This window comes from Anomaloglossus baeobatrachus, chromosome 8 (genome assembly GCF_048569485.1).
Source record: "Anomaloglossus baeobatrachus isolate aAnoBae1 chromosome 8, aAnoBae1.hap1, whole genome shotgun sequence".
NCBI lineage: Eukaryota > Metazoa > Chordata > Amphibia > Anura > Aromobatidae > Anomaloglossus > Anomaloglossus baeobatrachus.
Window position 1 is genome coordinate 45,110,471 of NC_134360.1, and position 18,402 is coordinate 45,128,872.

At 46.4% G+C, this 18,402-nt stretch overlaps 1 protein-coding gene across 4 annotated transcripts in view; it reads right to left on the minus strand.

The window, feature by feature from the left end:
- The window catches only part of ALDH1L1 (aldehyde dehydrogenase 1 family member L1), a 66,494-nt gene that overhangs the window by 25,027 nt on the left and 23,065 nt on the right, over nucleotides 1-18,402 (minus strand). For all 4 annotated transcript variants that reach the window (XM_075321539.1, XM_075321535.1, XM_075321537.1 and 1 more), the window contains 8 exons: nucleotides 17,670-17,817; nucleotides 17,438-17,557; nucleotides 17,218-17,345; nucleotides 16,858-17,008; nucleotides 9,638-9,708; nucleotides 7,931-8,036; nucleotides 6,348-6,435; nucleotides 6,119-6,212 (listed from right to left, as the gene is read on the minus strand). In XM_075321539.1, the coding sequence (XP_075177654.1) occupies nucleotides 6,119-6,212; nucleotides 6,348-6,435; nucleotides 7,931-8,036; nucleotides 9,638-9,708; nucleotides 16,858-17,008; nucleotides 17,218-17,345; nucleotides 17,438-17,557; nucleotides 17,670-17,817 (906 nt within the window). The remainder of the gene's footprint in view (nucleotides 1-6,118; nucleotides 6,213-6,347; nucleotides 6,436-7,930; nucleotides 8,037-9,637; nucleotides 9,709-16,857; nucleotides 17,009-17,217; nucleotides 17,346-17,437; nucleotides 17,558-17,669; nucleotides 17,818-18,402) is intronic.

Sequence of the window (18,402 nt, forward strand, 5' to 3'; positions counted from 1 at the left end):
AACCACGGAGTTGGCGTACACCACCGGCGTACGGCTTGTAGAGTCCAGGACAGCATGAATAGCGTAAGTCGCAATGCATGCGAGGTTAAGGACGCCACCTGCGGCACAGATGTACGTGTGACAGTGTCTATCTGCGCAAGACCAGCTGAAATAGCTTGGAGTGCCCATACGGCTGCGAATGCCGGAGCAAACGACACGCCGATAGCTTCACAGACAGATTTCAACCAGAGGTCCATCTGTCTGTCAATGGCATCTTTAAGTGAAGTCCCATCTTCCACTGCAACTATGGAGGATGGCGCGGCGGAGAAAAGCTTGTCTGGATAAGCGTAGTGTTTCTGGACTGCTCCTCTGAGTCAGAGAGGCCCAAAAAGTACTGAATTTACGCTTGGGATACCTGAAATGGAATTTCTCCTGCTGAAGCTGCCTCCTCCACTGGAGGGGCTGAGGGAGAAATATCCACCAGTGTATTGATGGGCGCTATGAGATTATTCACCATGGCGTCCCGTTAGGAGCATCCAGAATGAAAGCGGTCTCAGGATCAGAAACCTGACCAGCTACCTCATCATACAGAGAATCCTCTCGCTGAGACCCTGACCAGTGTGTGAAGTCGAGGGTCTCTCCCAGCGAGCTCGCTTAGGCTGTCTGGGACTGTCGTCCGTGTCAGAGCCTTCAGTCTGGGATGTATGGGACCCCTTTGGAGCACGGATTAGTTCCAACTGAGGGAGACCGGGGAGCCTTGATTCAACAATGCCCTTGGTTTGAGTCACCGCCCTGGACTGCAAAGTTGCTAGAATTTTGTTCATAGTCCAAGACATTTTATCAGCAAAAAAAAAAAAAACTGCAAACTCTGTCCTCTGGACAGTTTCACAGGTGGCCCTCTCTGGGCCACCACTAGCAGAGACTCTACCCATTAGGGGTTAGTGGAACCAGCCGGTAAAACAGCCTCACGTGCGGTACAGACAGCATAGAAAGCCTGTGCCTTGGCCCCCTTGCTCTATGCTGACGACATGCTGTTGTCTCCTCAGAGCTATCTAGGGGTATATCGCCAAGAAGCGACCGTACAGCCACAAGTCTCAGCCGCGCCGCAGCCTCCAGCGCGGCAGTTTCCCACAGATAAACTCACTCAGCTAAGCTGCAGTGAGTATAGTCCAAGCGCGCAGCGCTGTTGTCCTCGGCGCACTAACACGCCCAGCAATGCTGGCGTGTGTCTGTGTATGGTCTTGCAAATATAAGTACAAGGATAAAGTACACAAAAAAACACTGTGGCAATAGTGGGGTCAGCACCAAGGTGCTGCTTACCGCCCGCATAAGCGGGTAAGTGGTCGCCAGAATCCCTTTGCTGGGTCTCCCAGAGCCTGTCCGTTCTCCAGCTTAGATTGCCTGCAGGAATGGCTGCCGGCGTCCTGTGAAGAGGGGCGGGCCGTGGGCGTGCCCCAGACAAGAGCGGGAAACTGGCGTCCCCCTGTGCCCAGTGAGAGGGCTGGAGTATGTAAATAAGACTCCAGCCCTCGGCGCTGATCATTGTACAGCGTCTTGCCCCTTCCCTGACTGGCAGGGTTGGGGGCGGGAACGAAGCGTAACTAGGCCGCAAAAGCCGGGGACTAGATTTATAAGCGCTGCCGTCGTAAAAGCGCGGCAGCGCGAAAGTCCCCGGCGCACCACAAGTCTCAGCCGCGCCGCAGCTCCAGCAGCGGCTGGCGCGGTAGTTCCCGACACATAAACTCACTCAGCTAAGCTGCAGTGAGTAAAGCCCAAGCGCGCAGCGCTACTGTCCCCGGCGCACTAACACACCCAGCAACGCTGGAGTGTGTCTGTGCATAGACTGTACGGGGACACAGAGTACCTTAACGTTGCAGGGCCTGTCCCTGACGATACTCCGCTCCATTCCAGCAGGATCTCCGGGTCTGTGGATGGAGCCCGGCCTCAGAGCCTGGAGGCCGGTAAGATCCCACTTCACCAGAGCCCTTCAGGGGGATGGGGAAGGAAAACAGCATGTGGGCTCCAGCCTCCGTACCCGCAATGGGTACCTCAACCTTAACAAACACCGCCGACAAAAGTGGGGTGAGAAGGGAGCATGCTGGGGGCCCTAGTATGGGCCCTCTTTTCTTCCATCCGACATAGTCAGCAGCTGCTGCTGACTAAAACAGTGGAGCTATGCGTGGATGTCTGACCTCCTTCGCACAAAGCATAAAACTGAAGCAGCCCGTGATCCCACGGGGGGTGTATAGGCAGAAGGGGAGGGGCCTTACACTTTTTAGTGTAATACTTTGTGTGGCCTCCGGAGGCAGTAGCTATACACCCAATCGTCTGGGTCTCCCAATGGAGCGCCGAAGAAATATCTATTCTCATACTGCCCCCTATATACAAGAATATAACTACTATAATACTGCCCCCTATGTATAAGAATATAACTACTATAATACTGCCCCTATGTACAAGAATATAACTACTATAATACTGCCCCTATGTACAAGAATATAACTGCTGTAATACTGCCCCTATGTACAAGAATATAACTACTATAATACTGCTCCTATGTACAAGAATATAACTGCTATAATACTGCCTCTATGTACAAGATTATAACTACTATAATACTGTCCCTATGTACAAGAATATAACTACTATAATACTGCTCCTATGTACAAGAATATAACTACCATAATACTGCCCCCTATGTACAAGAATATAACAACTATAGTACTGCTTGCCATGTACAACAATATAACTACCATAATACTGCCCCCTATGTACAAGAATATAACAACTATAGTACTGCTTGCCATGTACAACAATATAACTACTATAATACTGCCCCCTATGTACAAGAATATAACTATTATAATACGGCTCCCTATGTACAACAATATAATTACTATAATACTGCTTCTATGTACAAGAATATAACTACTATAATACTGCCCCTATGTACAAGAATATAAGTACTATAATACTGCCCCTATTTACAAGAATATAACTACTATAATGCTGCCTCGATGTACAAGAATATAACTACTATAATACTGCCCCTATGTACAAGAATATAACTGCTGTAATACTACCCCTATGTACAAGAATATAACTACTATAATACTGCTTCTATGTACAAGAATATAACAACTATAATACTGCTCCTATGTACAAGAATATAACTATTATAATACTGCCCCTATGTACAAGAATATAACTACTATAATACTATATCTATGTACAAGAATATAACTGCTATTATACTGCTCCTATGTACCAGAATATAACTATTATACTACTGCCCCTATGTACAAGAATATAACTACTATAATACTGTCCCTATGTACAAGAATATAACTACTATAATACTGCCCCTATGTACTAGAATATAACTGCTATAATACTGCCCCTATGTACCAAAATATAACTATTATAATACTGCCCCTATGTACAAGAATATAACTACTATAATACTGCTCCCTATGTTCAACAATATAACTACTATAATACTGCCCCCTATGTACAAGAATATAACTACTATAATACTGCCCCTATGTACAAGAATATAACTACTATAATACTGTCCCTATGTACAAGAAAATAACTACTATAATACTGCTTCTATGTACAAGAATATAACTACTATAATACTGCTCCTATGTACAAGAATATAACTACTATAATACTGCTTCTATGTACAAGAATATAACTACTATAATACTGCTCCTATGTACAAGAATATAACTATTATAAGACTGCCCCATGTACAAGAATATAACTACTATAATACTATATCTATGTCCAAGAATATAACTACTATAATACTGCTTCTATGTACAAGAATATAACTACTATAACACTGCCCCTATGTACCAGAATATAACTATTATAATACTGCCCCTATGTACAAGAATATAACTACTATAATACTGCTCCTATGTACAGGAATATATCTATTATAATACTGCCCCCTATATACAAGAATATAACTACTATAATACTTTCCCAATGTACAAGAATATAACTACTATAATACTGCCCCTATGTACTAGAATATAACTGCTATAATACTGCCCCTATGTACCAAAATATACCTATTATAATACTGCCCCTATGTACAAGAATATAACTACTATAATACTGTCCCTATGTACAAGAATATAACTACTATAATACTGCTTCTATGTACAAGAATATAACTACTATAATACTGCTCCTATGTACAAGAATATAACTACTATAATACTGCCTCCTATGTACAGGAATATATCTACTCTAATACTGCCCCCTATATACAAGAATATAACTACTATAATACTGCCCCCTATGTATAAGAATATAACTACTATAATACTGCTCCTATGTACAAGAATATAACTAGTATAATACTGCCCCCCTATGTACAAGAATATAACTACCATAATACTGCCCCCTATGTACAAGAATATAACAACTATAGTACTGCTTGCCATGTACAACAGTATAACTACTATAATACTGCCCCCTATGTACAAGAATATAACTATTATAATACGGCTCCCTATGTACAACAATATAATTACTATAATACTGCTTCTATGTACAAGAATATAACTACTATAATACTGCCCCTATGTACAAGAATATAACTACTATAATACTGCCCCTATATACAAGAATATAACTACTATAATACTGCCCCTATATACAAGAATATAACTATTATAATACTGCCCCTATGTACAAGAATATAACTGCTATAATACTGCTCCTATGTACAAGAATATAACTATTATAATACTGCCCCTATGTACAAGGATATAACTACTATAATGCTGCCCCGATGTACAAGAATATAACTACTATAATACTGCCCCCTATGTACAAGAATATAACTATTATAATACGGCTCCCTATGTACAACAATATAATTACTATAATACTGCTTCTATGTACAAGAATATAACTACTATAATACTGGCCCTATGTACAAGAATATAAGTACTATAATACTGCCCCTATGTACAAGAATATAACTACTATAATGCTGCCCCGATGTACAAGAATATAACTACTCTAATACTGCTTCTATGTACAAGAATATAACTACTATAATACTGCTCCTATGTACAAGAATATAACTACTATAATACTGCACCCTATGTACAAGAATATAACTATTATAATACTGCTTCCTATGTACAGGAATATATCTATTCTAATACTGCCCCCTATATACAAGAATATAACTACTATAATACTGTCCCTATGTACAAGAATATAACTATTATAATACTGCCTCCTATGTACAGGAATATATCTACTCTAATACTGCTAACTATATACAAGAATATAACTACTATAATACTGTATGTACATATGTACAAGAATATAACTACTATAATACTGCCCCTATGTACAAGAATATAACTGCTGTAATACTGCCCCTATGTACAAGAATATAACTACTATAATACTGCTCCTATGTACAGGAATATATCTATTCTAATACTGCCCCCTATATACAAGAATATAACTACTATAATACTGTCCCTATGTACAAGAATATAACTACTATAATACTGCCTCTATGTACAAGATTATAACTACTATAATACTGTCCCTATGTACAAGAATATAACTACTATAATACTGCTCTTATGTACAAGAGTATAACTACCATAATACTGCCCCCTATGTACAAGAATATAACAACTATAGTACTGCTTGCCATGTACAACTATATAACTACTATAATACTGCCCCCTATGTACAAGAATATAACTATTATAATACGGCTCCCTATGTACAAGAATATAACTACTATAATACTGCCCCTATGTACAAGAATATAAGTACTATAATACTGCCCCTATGTACAAGAATATAACTACTATAATACTGCCCCTATATACAAGAATATAACTACTATAATACTGCCCCTATATACAAGAATATAACTATTATAATACTGCCCCTATGTACAAGAATATAACTATTATAATACTGCCCCTATGTACAAGAATATAACTATTATAATACTGCCCCTATGTACATGACATGGCATTGAACTCGTTCGATTATACGGTCATGTGAGTGAGGCCTATTACTGCCCTTACTTTTACTGTTCCTTATGTACAAGAACATCTAAAGGCTCCTCATCACTCACCTTTTCATTATTTGCTTTCCTATGGGTGTGGACCCTGTAAATCCTATTTTTCTGACATCGGGATGATCAGAAAGACGCTGCCCAATAAGAGATCCTGGGAGAAAAATAAAATAGTAACTTTGTGGATTTGTTTATTGAAAAATTAATCCTAACATGAGTGAAGTGTTTTGTTTTTTTTGGGGAGGTGTAGATTTATCAGAGGGATATCAAACATTACTATTTTACCTACCAGCTCCAGGCAGGATATTCACCACTCCTTTAGGGAATCCAGCTTTTACTGTTAATTCTGCAAATTTCAGAGCAGTTAATGGTGTCACCTGCAGGACAATTATAGAAATTTAAAAATTCAGAATTATAATCTATAAACATTATAATTTAGCAATTGCATTAGATTTCCCAATATTACTAATTCTAAACTGATCCTGAGTTCCATCCTTTATTATACCTCAGAGCTGCACTCACTATTCTGGTGCTGCTGCAGTCACTGTGTACATATATTACATTACTTATCCTGTACTGATCCTGAGTTACATCCTGTATTATACTACAGAGCTGCACTCACTATTGTACTGGTGGAGTCACTGTGTACTACATTAGGCCCCTTTAAGACATCCCTGTTTAAACAAGTACTAGATACATGTACCGGTATGGTCAACCGTGTGACATCTGTGTGACACCGGTGCTGCTGGAGAAAAAACTGACATGTCTCCATGTGTACGTGCGGGGCCACATGGTCCGTGTGAAAACACCATAGAATAACATGGGTACGTGTGGCATCTGTGTTAAAAACAGATGTAACACGTACCTAAAACATGGACGTCTGAAAGGGGCCTTACTGATCCTATATTTTACGCCAGAGCTGCACTCACTATTCTGCTGGTGCAGTCACTGTGTACATACATTACATTACTTATCCTGTACTGATCCTGAGTTGCATCCTGTATTATACTCCAGAGCTGCATTCACTATTCTGCTGCTGCAGTCACTGTGTAGATATATTACATTACTTATCCTGTACTGATATTGAGTTATATCCTGTATTATACTCCAGAGCTGCACTCACTATGCAGTTGGTGCAGTCACATGTACATACATTACATTATCATCCTGTACTGATCCTGAGTTACCTCCTGTATTATACTCCAGAGCTGCACTCACTATTCTGCTGGTGCAGTCACTGTGTACACACATTACATTACTGATCCTGTATTGATCCTGAGTTGCATCCTGTATTATACTCCAGAGCTGCACTCACTATTCTGCTGGTGCAGTCACTGTGTAGATATATTATATTACTTATCCTGTACTGATATTGAGTTATATCCTGTATTATACTCCAGAGCTGCACTCACTATGCAGTTGGTGCAGTCACATGTACATACATTACATTATCATCCTGTACTGATCCTGAGTTACCTCCTGTATTATACTCCAGAGCTGCACTCACTATTCTGCTGGTGCAGTCACTGTGTACACACATTACATTACTGATCCTGTATTGATCCTGAGTTGCATCCTGTATTATACTCCAGAGCTGCACTCACTATTCTGCTGGTGCAGTCACTGTGTAGATATATTATATTACTTATCCTGTACTGATATTGAGTTATATCCTGTATTATACTCCAGAGCTGCATTCACTATGCAGTTGGTGCAGTCACATGTACATACATTACATTATCATCCTGTACTGATCCTGAGTTACCTCCTGTATTATACTCCAGAGCTGCACTCACTATTCTGCTTATTAATGGAAACAACAGCACTCAGTATTCCCTCAAAGCCTGTTAATGTTATTAATAAATGTCTCACCTGAGCCGGCTTCAGCACCACTGTGTTACCTGCCGCAAGACAAGCTGCTGTTTTCCACGCCAGCATCATCAGTGGGTAATTCCAGGGGATGACGATTCCACAGACTCTGCATGAAATATTGCATTTTACTACCAGTTGTTTGACATTATTTTATTTTTTTCTATTATTGTTTGCAAATATAAGATAATATTTAAAGGGGTGATGACGCCAGAACTGCCCCTTTAAAGTGTCTCATAGTTGCTCTATCATTGGTGAAGGCCTATTCTGCCCATTGAACGTAAGTGCAAACTAAAGAGCAGCAAAACAGAGCGTTCCAGAGGCCGTTCTCTGTTGAGATCACTATTCTTCTCCTCTCCCGGAGTCATTCTGGTAATTTAGGGAATAGATTCCAAAGCTGCAGTTTCTATTCTGCAGCTCCTGAGCTTGAATCTCCCAGATTTTGCAGATTGTCCTGCTTCTCTAGATTGTAGGGATCAGTTTGAGAAAGTTGTGCCCTCTCAATACACTGCTGCTCAGGCTACTTTCACACATCAGTTTTTTGACATCAGGCACAATCCGGCGTGTGCCTGATGCAACGGATCTGGCGCAAAATATGCAAAAACGGATGTGCCGGATCCTTTTTTTTACGGATCCGGTATACCTGATCTGTCAAAAAACGGATGCGGCGCATCCGTTTTTGCATCAGTTTCATCAGTTTTTTTGCTGGATCCGTTTTTTTACAATAAATTGGAGAATGCTCAGTTTAAAAAAAACGGATCCGTCGGCCGCATCCATTTTTTGCCGCATTACACCGGATCCGGCGTCCATAGGCTTCCATTGTAAATCATGCCGTATCGCCAGAGACAAAAAACATTACAAGAGACGTTCCATCCGGCCGCCGCATTAACCAATTATGACGGATCCGGCAAAAGCCAGATGCAACGCAAGGCCATCAGGCACAATCCGGCGCTAATACAAATCAATGGGGATAAAATGGATCCGGTGCCGGATCCGTTTTATCCGTTTTTTCCCGGATTGTGCCTGATGGAAAAAAACTGATGTAGCCTAAGGGGTACTCTGCACACTACGACATCGCAAGCCGATGGTAGCGATGCCGAGCGCGATAGTCCCCGCCCCCGTCGCAGCTGCGATATCTTGTGATAGCTGCCGTAGCGAAAATTATCGCTACGGCAGCTTCACATGCATTCACCTGCCCTGCGACATCGCTCTGGCCGGCGACCCGCCTCCTTCCTAAGGGGGGCGGGTCGTGCGGCGTCAGAGCGACGTCACACGGCAGGGGGCCAATAGAAGCGGAGGGGCGCAGATGAGCGGGATGTAAACATCCCACCCACCTCCTTCCTTCCTCATTGCAGCCGGGACGCAGGTAAGGCGATGTTCCTCGCTCCTGCGGCTTCTCACACAGCGATGTGTGCTGCCGCAGGAACGAGGAACAACATCGTAACATCGGTCCTTCTGAAATTATGGAAATGACCGACGCTACACCGATCATACGATTTCGACGCTTTTCCGCTCGTTAATTGTAGTAAAAACGATTCACATAGTCCGATTTCGACAGAGACCGCCGGATGTGCGTCACTTTCGATTTGACCCCACCGACATCACACCTAGTGTGCAAAGTACCCCTAAGTGTTCTTCACTCCCTTGATTGTCACAGCCTAGCGGAAGGGTCACCAGGGCACTAAATTCAGCTCGGCATGGCACGCTTACCCGATGGGCTCTCTCTTGGTGAAGGTCAAATTTCGATTTGGTCGGGCTTGATTAATTGGGATGGTGGATCCCTGTGAAACATAAACATGTACAATTAAACAGAAGAGCGCCCTCTATGGTCAAATTAAAGAACATTTAATTTTAATCAGACTTCATAGATTGCTCTGCTTTTCCCTCATTTAGTTTGCCTCATATTGGCCCCTGCAGATCTACCTGGCATCAAGGCTTCACCATTACCCAATGCTGGGCATCAGTATAATGCAGAATGCCCTTTCCTTTCCATCGGCATGGCCCTGGTCTTGGAGTTCTTCACTTTCCTGATATCTCATGTCTATTAGTATCTATAGTTTGTTTGTTGGAGAAGTAATGAAAAAAGCGCTTGTGCCATTGTTTATTGTGCTTTTTTATACTCGACAATGGGTGGATCATTGGTTCTGATCACTTGGATGTCATCCTACAAGTGACAGCTAAAGGGCCGTGCTCTGAGTAATCTCTGATCTCGGCCGTAGCCCTCAAGGCAAACTACCAATTCTAGGTTTTGTGTCCGCATAATAAGTCTCCCATACATCACTGAGTGCTGAAAATGTATGTGATAGTGATAAAGTGAATACGAAAGCTGTGATTGACAGCCGGCCACCCATAACGGGTGCGTTGTTAGGTGGTTATTGGGGGACATTAATAATTGGGAGCACTGTGCGGTGATTTATTTGTTATAAGCGGCACTAAAACTAAAGAAGGGAATTTTGTTTACTTACCGTAAATTCCTTTTCTTCTAGCTCCAATTGGGAGACCCAGACAAGTGGGTGTATAGCTACTGCCTCCGGAGGCCACACAAAGCAGTACACTTAAAAGTGTAAGGCCCCTCCCCTTCTGCCTATACACCCCCCGTGGGATCACGGGCTCCTCAGTTTTAGTGCAAAAGCAAGAAGGAGGAAAGCCAATAACTGGTTTAAAAAACAAATTCGATCCGACGAAACATCGGAGAACTGAAACCATTCAACATGAAACAACATGTGTACCCGAAAAAACAAAAATCCCTAAGAAAACAGGGCGGGTGCTGGGTCTCCCAATTGGAGCTAGAAGAAAAGGAATTTACGGTAAGTAAACAAAATTCCCTTCTTCTTTATCGCTCCTAATTGGGAGACCCAGACAAGTGGGACATCCAAAAGCAGTCCCTGGGTGGGTAAAATAACACCTCGTGATAGGGCCGTAAAAACAGCCCTTTCCTACAGGTGGGCAACCGCCGCCTGAAGGACTTGTCTACCTAGGCTGGCGTCCGCCGAAGCGTAGGTATGCACCTGATAATGCTTGGTAAAAGTGTGCAGACTCGACCAGGTAGCCGCCTGGCACACCTGCTGAGCCGTAGCCTGGTGCCGTAATGCCCAGGACGCACCCACGGCTCTGGTAGAATGGGCCTTCAGCCCTGAGGGAACCGGAATCCTAGCAGAACGGTAGGCTTCAAGAATTGGTTCCTTGATCCACCGAGCCAGGGTGGATTTGGAAGCTTGCGACCCTTTACGCTGACCAGCGACAAGGACAAAGAGTGCATCCGAGTGGCGCAGAGGCGCCGTGCGGGAAATGTAGATTCTGAGTGCTCTCACCAGATCCAACAAATGCAAATCCTTTTCACATTGATGAACTGGATGAGGACACAAAGAAGGTAAGACGATATCCTGATTGAGATGAAAGGGAGATACCACCTTAGGGAGAAACTCCGGAATTGGGCGCAGAACCACCTTATCCTGGTGGAACACCAGGAAGGGAGATTTGCATGACAGCGCTGCTAGCTCGGACACTCTCCGAAGAGACGTGACCGCGACTAGAAAAACCACTTTCTGTGACAGGCGAGAAAGAGAAACATCCCTCATAGGCTCGAAAGGCGGCTTCTGGAGGGCAATTAGAACCTTGTTCAGATCCCAGGGCTCTAACGGCCGCTTGTAAGGAGGGACGATATGACAAACCCCTTGCAGGAACGTGCGTACCTGAGGAAGTCGTGCTAGGCGTTTCTGAAAAAATACAGACAGCGCTGAGACTTGTCCTTTAAGAGAGCCTAGCGACAAACCTTTTTCCAAACCGGATTGCAGGAAGGAAAGAAGAGTAGGCAATGCAAATGGCCAGGGAGAGACTCCCTGAGCAGAGCACCAAGATAAGAAAATCTTCCACGTCCTGTGGTAGATCTTGGCGGAAGATGGTTTTCTAGCCTGTCTCATGGTGGCAATGACCTCTTGAGATAATCCTGAAGACGCTAGGATCCAGGACTCAATGGCCACACAGTCAGGTTCAGGGCCGCAGAATTCTGATGGAAAAACGGCCCTTGGGACAACAAGTCTGGTCGGTCTGGAAGTGCCCACGGTTGGCCTACCGTGAGGTGCCAGAGATCCGGGTACCACGACCTCCTCGGCCAGTCTGGAGCGACGAGGATGGCGCGGCGGCAGTCGGACCTGATCTTGCGCAGCACTCTGGGCAACAGTGCCAGAGGTGGGAACACATAAGGTAGCCGGAACTGCGACCAATCTTGAACTAAGGCGTCCGCCGCCAGAGCTCGGTGATCGTGAGAGCGTGCCATGAAAACCGGGACCTTGTTGTTGTGCCGGGACGCCATTAGGTCGACGTCCGGCATCCCCCAGCGGTGACAGAACTCCTGAAACACATCCGGGTGAAGAGACCATTCCCCTGCGTCCATACCCTGGCGACTGAGGAAGTCTGCTTCCCAGTTTTCCACGCCTGGGATGTGAACTGCGGATATGGTGGATGTCATGTCTTCCACCCACGTCAGAATCCGCCGGACTTCCTGGAAGGCTTGCCGACTGCGTGTTCCTCCTTGGTGGTTGATGTATGCCACCGCTGTGGAGTTGTCCGACTGAATTCGGATTTGCTTGCCTTCCAGCCACTGCTGGAAGGCTTGTAGGGCAAGATACACTGCTCTGATTTCCAGAACATTGATCTGAAGGGTGGACTCTTGCTGAGTCCACGTACCTTGAGCCCTGTGGTGGAGAAAAACTGCTCCCCACCCTGAAAGACTCGCGTCTGTCGTAACCACCGCCCAGGATGGGGGTAGAAAGGACCTTCCTCTTGACAATGAGGTGGGAAGAAGCCACCACCGAAGAGATTCCTTGGCCGCCTGAGAAAGAGAGACGTTCCTGTCGAGGGACGTCGACTTCCCGTCCCATTGGCGGAGAATGTCCCATTGTAGTGGACGCAGATGAAACTGCGCGAAAGGGACTGCCTCCATTGTTGCTACCATCTTCCCTAGGAAGTGCATGAGGCGTCTCAAGGGGTGTGACTGGCCTTGAAGGAGAGATTGCACCCCTGTCTGTAGTGAACGCTGTTTGTCCAGCGGAAGCTTCACTATCGCTGAGAGAGTATGAAACTCCATGCCAAGATATGTTAGCGATTGGGTCGGGGTCAGATTTGACTTTGAAAAGTTGATGATCCACCCGAAACTCTGGAGAGTCTCCAGCGCAACGTTCAGGCTGTGTTGGCATGCCTCTTGAGAGGGTGCCTTGACCAGTAGATCGTCCAAATACGGGATCACAGAGTGACCTTGAGAGTGCAGGACAGCTACTACTGCTGCCATGACCTTGGTGAAGACCCGTGGGGCTGTCGCCAGCCCGAAAGGCAGAGCTACGAACTGAAGGTGTTCGTCTCCTATAACGAAGCGTAGAAAACGCTGATGCTCTGGAGCAATCGGCACGTGGAGATAAGCATCCTTGATGTCTATTGATGCTAGGAAATCTCCTTGAGACATTGAGGCGATGACGGAGCGGAGGGATTCCATCCGGAACTGCCTGGTTTTCACGTGCTTGTTGAGCAGCTTTAGATACAGAACGGGACGGAAAGACCCGTCCTTTTTTGGCACCACAAACAAATTGGAGTAAAAACCGTGACCTTGCTCCTGAAGAGGAACAGGGGTCACCACTCCTTCTGCCTTTAGAGTGCACACCGCTTGCAGAAGAGCATCGGCTCGGTCGGGAGGTGGAGAAGTTCTGAAGAATCGAGTTGGAGGACGAGAACTGAACTCTATCCTGTACCCGTGAGACAGAATGTCTCTCACCCAACGGTCTTTGACCTGTGGCAGCCAAATGTTGCCAAAGCGGGAGAGCCTGCCACCGACCGAGGATGCGGAGAGAGGAGGCCGAAAGTCATGAGGAAGCCGCCTTGGTAGCGGGTCTTCCGGCTGTCTTTTTTGGGCGTGACTGAGCCCGCCAAGAATCTGAGCTCCTCTGATCCTTTTGAGTCCTTTTGGACGAGGAGAATCGGGACCTGCCCGAGCCTCGAAAGGACCAAAACCCCGACTGTCCCCTCCTCTGTTGGGGTTTGTTTTGTCTGGGCTGAGGTAAGGATGAATCCTTACCCTTGGACTGTTTAATGATTTCATCCAAACGCTCACCAAACAGTCGGTCACCAGAAAATGGCAAACTGGTTAAGCACTTTTTGGAAGCAGAATCTGCCTTCCATTCCCTTAACCACAAGGCTCTGCGTAAAACCACGGAGTTGGCGGACGCCACTGCCGTACGGCCCGTAGAGTCCAGGACAGCATTAATCGCGTAAGACGCAAATGCAGACATTTGAGAGGTTAAGGATGCCACCTGCGGAACAGATGTACGTGTGACCGTGTCAATCTGTGTAAGACCAGCTGAAATAGCTTGGAGTGCCCATACGGCTGCGAATGCTGGAGCAAACGACGCGCCGATAGCTTCATAGATGGATTTCAACCAGAGCTCCATCTGTCTGTCAGTGGCGTCTTTAAGTGCAGCCCCATCTTCCACTGCAACTATGGATCTAGCCGCAAGCCTGGAGATTGGAGGATCCACCTTGGGACACTGGGTCCAGCCCTTGACCACGTCAGGGGGAAAGGGATAACGTGTATCCTTAAGCCGTTTGGAGAAACGCTTATCTGGATAATCGTGGTGTTTCTGGACTGACTCTCTAAAGTCAGAGTGGTCCAGAAAAGTACTTAATTTACGCTTGGGATACCTGAAATGGAATTTCTCCTGCTGTGAAGCTGACTCCTCCACCGGAGGAGCTGGGGGAGAAATATCCAACATTCTATTGATGGACGCTATAAGATCATTCACTATGGCGTCACCATCAGGAGTATCCAGATTGAGAGCGGTCTCAGGATCAGAATCCTGATCAGCTACCTCCGCCTCATCATACAGAGAGTCCTCCTGCTGGGACCCTGACCAGTGTGACGAAGTCGAGGGCCGCTCATAGCGAGCTCGCTTAGGCTGTCTGGGACTGTCGTCCGTGTCAGAGCCTTCACCCTGGGATGCATGGGACACCCCCGGAGCTCGGAGCTGTTCCAACTGAGGGGGACCAGGGAGCAATGATGCAACAGTGCCCCTGGTCTGAGATACTGGTCTAGACTGCAAAGTTTCTAGAATTTTAGTCATAGTCACAGACAGTCTATCCGCAAAAACTGCAAACTCCGTCCCCATCACCTGGACAGTATTCACAGGTGGATCTCCCTGGGTCACCTCTAGCAGAGGCCCCGGCCGAGCAAGTGCCACAGGGGCTGAGCACTGCACACAATGGGGGTCAGTGGAACCTGCCGGTAGAGTAGCCTCACATGCGGTACAAGCAGCATAGAAGGCCTGTGCCTTGGCACCCTTGCTTTTTGCGGATGACATGCTGTTGTCTCCTCTGAGTAATCTAGGAGGGTATATAGCCAAGAATCACCAGCGACCGTACAGTGCAATGTATAGCATGCAAGCATAAAAATACAAATGTACACTTCGGCACTAGTGGGGTCAGCACCAGAGGTGCCGCTTACCGCCCGCGGAAACGCGGGTGTGTGGTCGCCAGAATCCCGTGTCTGGGTCTCCCAGAACTTGTCTCCCCTCTCCAGCTCAGACTGCACACAGGAATGGCTGCCGGCGTTCTGTGAAGAGGGGCGGACCGTGGGCGTGCCTCAGACAAAGTGCGGGAAACTGGCGTCCCACTGTGTCCAGTGTGAGGGCTGGAGTATGTAAAGTAGACTCCAGCCCTCTGCGCTGATGTTCTGTACAGCGTCCCGCCCTTCCCCTGACTGGCAGGCCTGGGGGCGGGAACGAAGCGAAACTAGGCCGCAAAAGCCGGGGACTCGAGTAATAAGCGCGGCCGTCATATATGCACGGCCAGCGCGGAAGTCCCCGGCGCACCACAAGTCCCAGCCGCGCCGCAGTGTAAACTGACAGCAGCGGCCGGCGCGGCAGTTCCCAATACATTAACTCACTCAGCAGAGCTGTAGTGAGTAGTGGCACAAGCGCGCAGCGCTGTTGTCCCCGGCGCACTAACACACCCAGCAATGCTGCAGTGTGTTTGCGCGCGGTCTGTACGGGGACCCAGAGTACCTTGACGTAGCAGGGCCATGTCCCTGACGATACTCAGCTCCATATCCAGCAGATTCCCAGCGGCTGTGGATGGAGCACGGTCTCAGTGCCTGGAGACCGGTAAAATCCCACTTCACCCAGAGCCCTAAGGGGGATGGGGAAGGAAGCAGCATGTGGGCTCCAGCCTCCGTACCCGCAATGGGTACCTCAACCTTAACAAACACCGCCGACAAAAGTGGGGTGAGAAGGGAGCATGCTGGGGGCCCTAGTATGGGCCCTCTTTTCTTCCATCCGACATAGTCAGCAGCTGCTGCTGACTAAACAGTGGAGCTATGCGTGGATGTCTGACCTCCTTCGCACAAAGCATGAAAACTGAGGAGCCCGTGATCCCACGGGGGGTGTATAGGCAGAAGGGGAGGGGCCTTACACTTTTAAGTGTACTGCTTTGTGTGGCCTCCGGAGGCAGTAGCTATACACCCACTTGTCTGGGTCTCCCAATTAGGAGCGATAAAGAAATGTATTTTAACTCCAGAGCACTGGGCTCATGTCAGTTCTCTAGTAAACCACCATTGATCGCACCCGCAGGTGACTACCTTAGCTTCTACTCAGTAGAGCAGCTTCGCGCCATAGTTTGTGAATTAGGGCTCTTTTCCACTTGTGAGAGATTTGCACGTATCTCGCAACGCATCACCCGGCATGGCCTGTCTCTCTCCCGACGGGAGCGTCTCAGCTGCATAGAAATAGATGCAGCTTACTCACTCTTGTCGGAAAAAAGGCAGGCCATGCCGGGTGATGCGATGCGAGATACGCGCAAGTCTCTCGCAAGTGGAGTCCTACCCTTACTGATAGAAGACAACTGTGCACAAGTAAGACCAGATGGGGGTCACTAACTTTTAGAGACAATACCTGAATCTTATCACACCAGCCAGCAAAGTATCGGAAGGTCTGTATGGACATCCCCACGTGGGTCTTCAAGGCCAAAGTGTAGACTGCACCAGAGTCTATGGATTCAATGGTGGCCAGCTCTTCCTGATGTTCCTCCATGAGATCGGCAAGCCTGGGGCAAACCAAGAAAAAAGGACAATTCTATACAAAGGCTATATAATACAGCTATATAATTACTCATTGTGGTCACAAGCCAAGATTGTGGTGTCCCCTTAAGCTGGAGCATAGAACTTTCCAACAGTCAATGAGGGTGTCTGCACCCATTTTTCAGTCCATACACCCAATATTCCTGCCCTGGTTAGCACCTGGCAGGGAACTCACCTGTAAATCAAGCGACCTCGATCCCTTGGATTAATTTTGCCCCATTCACCATTTTCGAAAGCGTCCTTGGCAGCAGCTACAGCCTTATCGATGTCCGACACCTGGGCCAGAGACACCTTGCAAATGGCCTGTGAAGAGAAGAATTGGAGAAACATAGTGGAGAGTTTCACCCGTCTGCCAAGATTGCCTATGGACTTGCTGATATTATTTTGGTTCTTACGTTTCCATCCGTGGGGTTAATCGTCTCGTAGGTTTTCCCGCCTTCGGCATCTATAAACTGTCCATTAATGAAAAGCTGATGAGGAATCTTGATCTTCATGTCATTAACGTCCCTCTCCACCTGTTAAATACAGGAGAACCTCAAGAAACAGTCCCGGATACCTCAGCTCCCCGGATCACTGATATGGACGAGGCAATACATATATCATGCTGATAATTGATACAGATCTTACGTAATCTATGACTATTTCGTCCTCTGCGTCTTCCCCTCTCAGCCTCCTCACGAGCATCTGCACAAACTCCTCAAACTTGGTGGCCATGTAGACATCTTCATTCTGCAGCTGCAGCCCCTTACACTTCAGCTTCACTTCCTCCACCAGCCTAGAGACAGAAAGAGGATAGCGGGTCATCAGGGGGACACAGAGTTCCCGGGACCCTATCTCAAAGCCAAAGTAGTCCCCCACCCATACACGTTAGACATATTTACAGTGCACAGCACAAATATAGCTGATCAAAGTGCATGGAGACTCATTTCAAAAGTCAAAACACCCCTCTGTCCCCACCTAGGAGAGAAGCAAAGAATTGTTCTCAACTTGTCCCCAGAAGCGCACCAGCCTCCTGCTTCTCGGATCACTGAATGACTGAGAGTTGTTACCAGCGGCCGTTGTCGTTCCACCGGCCCAAACAGCGTGTTTGGAGATGTAGCTTTGCCTCTGCAAAGTCAGAGGAGCACAAGAAGACTTAAGGCCGCTTTACACGCAACGACATCGCTAACGAGATTAGTTAGCGACGTCTTTGCGTGTGACTTGTACGAGCGACCGCTAAGAATCAAAACTACTCACCTTATCGTTGATCGTTGACACACTGTCCATTTCCCAAATATCGTTGCTGCTGCAGGACGCAAGTTGTTCGTCGTTCCTGCGGCAGCACACATTGCTATGTGTGACACCGCATGAACGATGAACC